This window comes from Buceros rhinoceros, unplaced genomic scaffold, assembly GCF_000710305.1.
Source record: "Buceros rhinoceros silvestris isolate BGI_N320 unplaced genomic scaffold, ASM71030v1 scaffold34983, whole genome shotgun sequence".
In the NCBI taxonomy this organism is placed as follows: Eukaryota; Metazoa; Chordata; class Aves; order Bucerotiformes; family Bucerotidae; genus Buceros; species Buceros rhinoceros.
The window spans coordinates 3,670-6,556 of NW_010405933.1; the positions used below are offsets into that span (position 1 = coordinate 3,670).

General features: G+C 50.2%; 1 protein-coding gene across 1 annotated transcript in view; it reads right to left on the reverse strand.

Moving 5' to 3' along the window:
• Positions 1-2,392, reverse strand: part of PSMD6 (proteasome (prosome, macropain) 26S subunit, non-ATPase, 6) — a 5,509-nt gene extending 3,117 nt beyond the window's left edge. Inside the window, exons 1-4 of the mRNA XM_010133916.1 lie at positions 2,186-2,392; positions 1,500-1,645; positions 318-537; positions 111-219 (exon numbers count right to left, since the gene is read on the reverse strand). Coding sequence (XP_010132218.1) covers positions 111-219; positions 318-537; positions 1,500-1,645; positions 2,186-2,389 — 679 coding nt within the window. The 5' untranslated portion in view covers positions 2,390-2,392. The remainder of the gene's footprint in view (positions 1-110; positions 220-317; positions 538-1,499; positions 1,646-2,185) is intronic.
• Between the last annotated feature and the right edge of the window lie 495 nt (positions 2,393-2,887).

A 2,887-nucleotide genomic window follows, 5' to 3' on the forward strand; every position in this document is an offset into this window, starting at 1 on the left:
ATAAAGCAGCTCCAGTTCTAGACTGTAGCTATTCCACAAAAGCTGTGGATGACCTGAAGCAAGTAACTGAAGCACCAGAAACAGTGCGGCGGGACGAAGCGCAGCCTTACCCAGCGACTGGAAGAAGGCTGCGTAGCGGCATTCGTACAGAGAGAAGAGATACTGTCGTACCGCTGGCAGACTGTGCAACACCTCCAGAATCTCCGCGCCTTTAATAACCTGCAAGCAAACAAACGGATTTGAGTTCCTTCGCTTTCAGCCCGGGGATAAACAGGTGAAGGAAAAGCGGTGGCTGCTTTTTCACCTGCTTTTCCTACCTTTTCCCTCAGGTCAGGCCTGTCTAACGCAATCATGCTGACATAGACCGTGTACGTCACAAATGTTTTGTAATCCATAAGTTCGTAGGATGTAAACGTCGAAACTGTATCCAGGAAGAGCTCTGCTGCTTGCTTGAAATCCCGGATAGCCACGCAGTAAAGGCCCTGGTACACTTTGAGACGGTTTCTCCTGTCCCAGTCTCCTCCTTCTTCTATTAGACTTAAAGACAAAACCAAAAAGAAATATTTACTTATGTAATAAGTTACGAGAAACAAGTGCAGAATATCAGTAGATCAACTGACAGCGTGTGATGTTACAGCTTGCTGAGACAGTCCAGGCTTTGTTTACCTCCTCCCCTGGGACAGGAGAGGCTGGACGCTTTTGCACAGCGCAAGTTTCAACTGAAAGGAGAAGTTTACAGCCTCTAAAGTGGTGACGACAGTCTTTGGAGGCGTGCAGGAAAACAGTGCTGTCAACCTCAGCTGTGGCAACACTTCCACTGCCTGTGCTGCTAAAACGAAAGCTGTCCAACCAGCAGCAGAGAAAAAAGGTCAAAGCAGCCACTTTTCAAAAACCCCGTTAACACAAAATTGGCTCTAAGCAGCAGCAGAGGCCAAGGCAGAGTCTGCTGAGGAAGCAGCCCAAGAACCACAGCTGGGAAGAACCCTGTGCCCTGGTGTCTCGTGGCACCAGCAGAGACTGGAAACCACAGCTGGCTGCAGGAAACACTGGAGTGCAGAGTGCTGGGATGCGGGAGATGCTAAAGCTCGCGGTGGAGGCTCAGGAAGGAGAGCTGCACCAAAGCACCCCATGTGACACCGGGCTCCTGCTTCTAGGGGAAAGGCTGGCACTTGACAGAGCCAGTGGGGTGGCACTGGCAGCAGCTGGGCTCAGCTGGCAACTGCACAATCTGTTCACACCCAAAGCTATTTGTCTGTCTAACAGTGACAGTGGGAGCGGGGGGGGGCTACAAATTAAAATCAAGCCCGTGGCTAGAAAACAACTGGCACAAAGTATTAACCTTTCTTTCCTCCACCCCCTCATAAAAAACTCCAGGACTAGGAAGGTCTCCAGGACACGGGCACACCCACCCATCGCTCTCAGCCAGTCTCAGTCATTCTTTGACAACAGGCAGGTATCTCCCGTTTCTTTCGTCACAGCCTGTCCCGGAGGGGCAGTACCTTTTCGCCTTCTCGATGTTCCGTGTGATGAGGTCATTGTCCATATAGAACAAGCCAATCCGCAGAAGATAGAAGACGATATCCAGGCGATGTCCCAGCGCCACGGTTTTGTCGTAAGTCTTGCGAAACGCAGTCAGAGCTCCCTCCTAACAAGACACACGGTGTTTTCTACCGAAAGACTGTTAAAAGCACACACAGCATTGACACAACGTCTGCCCTAAGTCCATGCGTTGTCTGCCGGTGACAGTCGTGACTTTGGTGGTTCCCACAGAACTTCAACGTTACACATTCTGAAGAGCCTTAAAGAATGAGTTTAAATCACGCTAACAGAGCTGATCCTCATATACCTTTTAAATCTAAGGACTATGAACATCTGCTCTGTAACTTGAAATTAAGTTGCGTTATGTAAATAGCTTAGAAAAGTCTAAACACACAGGAAAAGTGTTTTTTTATTTTCCATCTGCAAATGGAAAATAACTTTTTCCCTTTTCAAGAAAAAAGTCTTCTAAGAGCTGCCTTGTTTTTTCTAGATAATCTGAATTTCCCTGCTCTCCCATCCATGTCTGAGTTGTGCCACAGAGAAAAGGCGCCGTGAGCCACCCAGTGCTCACTGAACCTGCCTAGCTAGGAGGATTACGATGCAGCACTTTTAATGTGAATCCATAAAGCCTCTGTCATGAACCAACCTTGTCCCCAATCCTGCACAGGTACTCAGCTTTGGCCATCATCGCATCGCGGATTTCGCTCTCCCCCAAGATCTTTTCCGCATCTTCTAATTCATTGTCAAGACGTTTCAGTTCTTCCTCGTTAGCTTTCTTCATTTTGTTCAGCAGCTCCGTGTCTATCTGCCATTCCAGAGACTTGCAGAGCGCTTCGTAATACGGAGCCATATCTGAAAGGAAAGCAGGAAGCTTCTGTTGTCAGCTGCTGGCACGAGTGTGTGTGTGTGTGTTTCCGGAGCACAGCCCTGCAGCGTGACACGACTGACCGTCCGTGCCAGCCCCGTCCTTTCTGTGATCAGGCACCTATTAAATCCAGACACAACAGAGACAGTGTTCTAGCAGCCCTCGCCTGTCACGCTTCTTTCTGGAGACTCGCTTGTGTCACTGCTCTCTTCACCTCTTTCCCACCTGCACTGTCCTCACTATTTAGCCCACTCTGAGCACAGTGGACCCCAGTGCTCAGCCCATGCTTTTTGAAACACCAGCACGATGCTAACAGTCGCCAGAGGTGGGGAGAGGGCCCCGCTCCGGCATGTCCCAAACCCCCGCTCCCCGCCCTGTAGCTCCTGGACTGTCCCTGCCCCAGGAACAGAACCAGGGGCACGATCTAGCTGGAGATGTCCCTGCCCGCTGCAGGGGGTGGACTAGATGAGCTTTAAAGGTCCC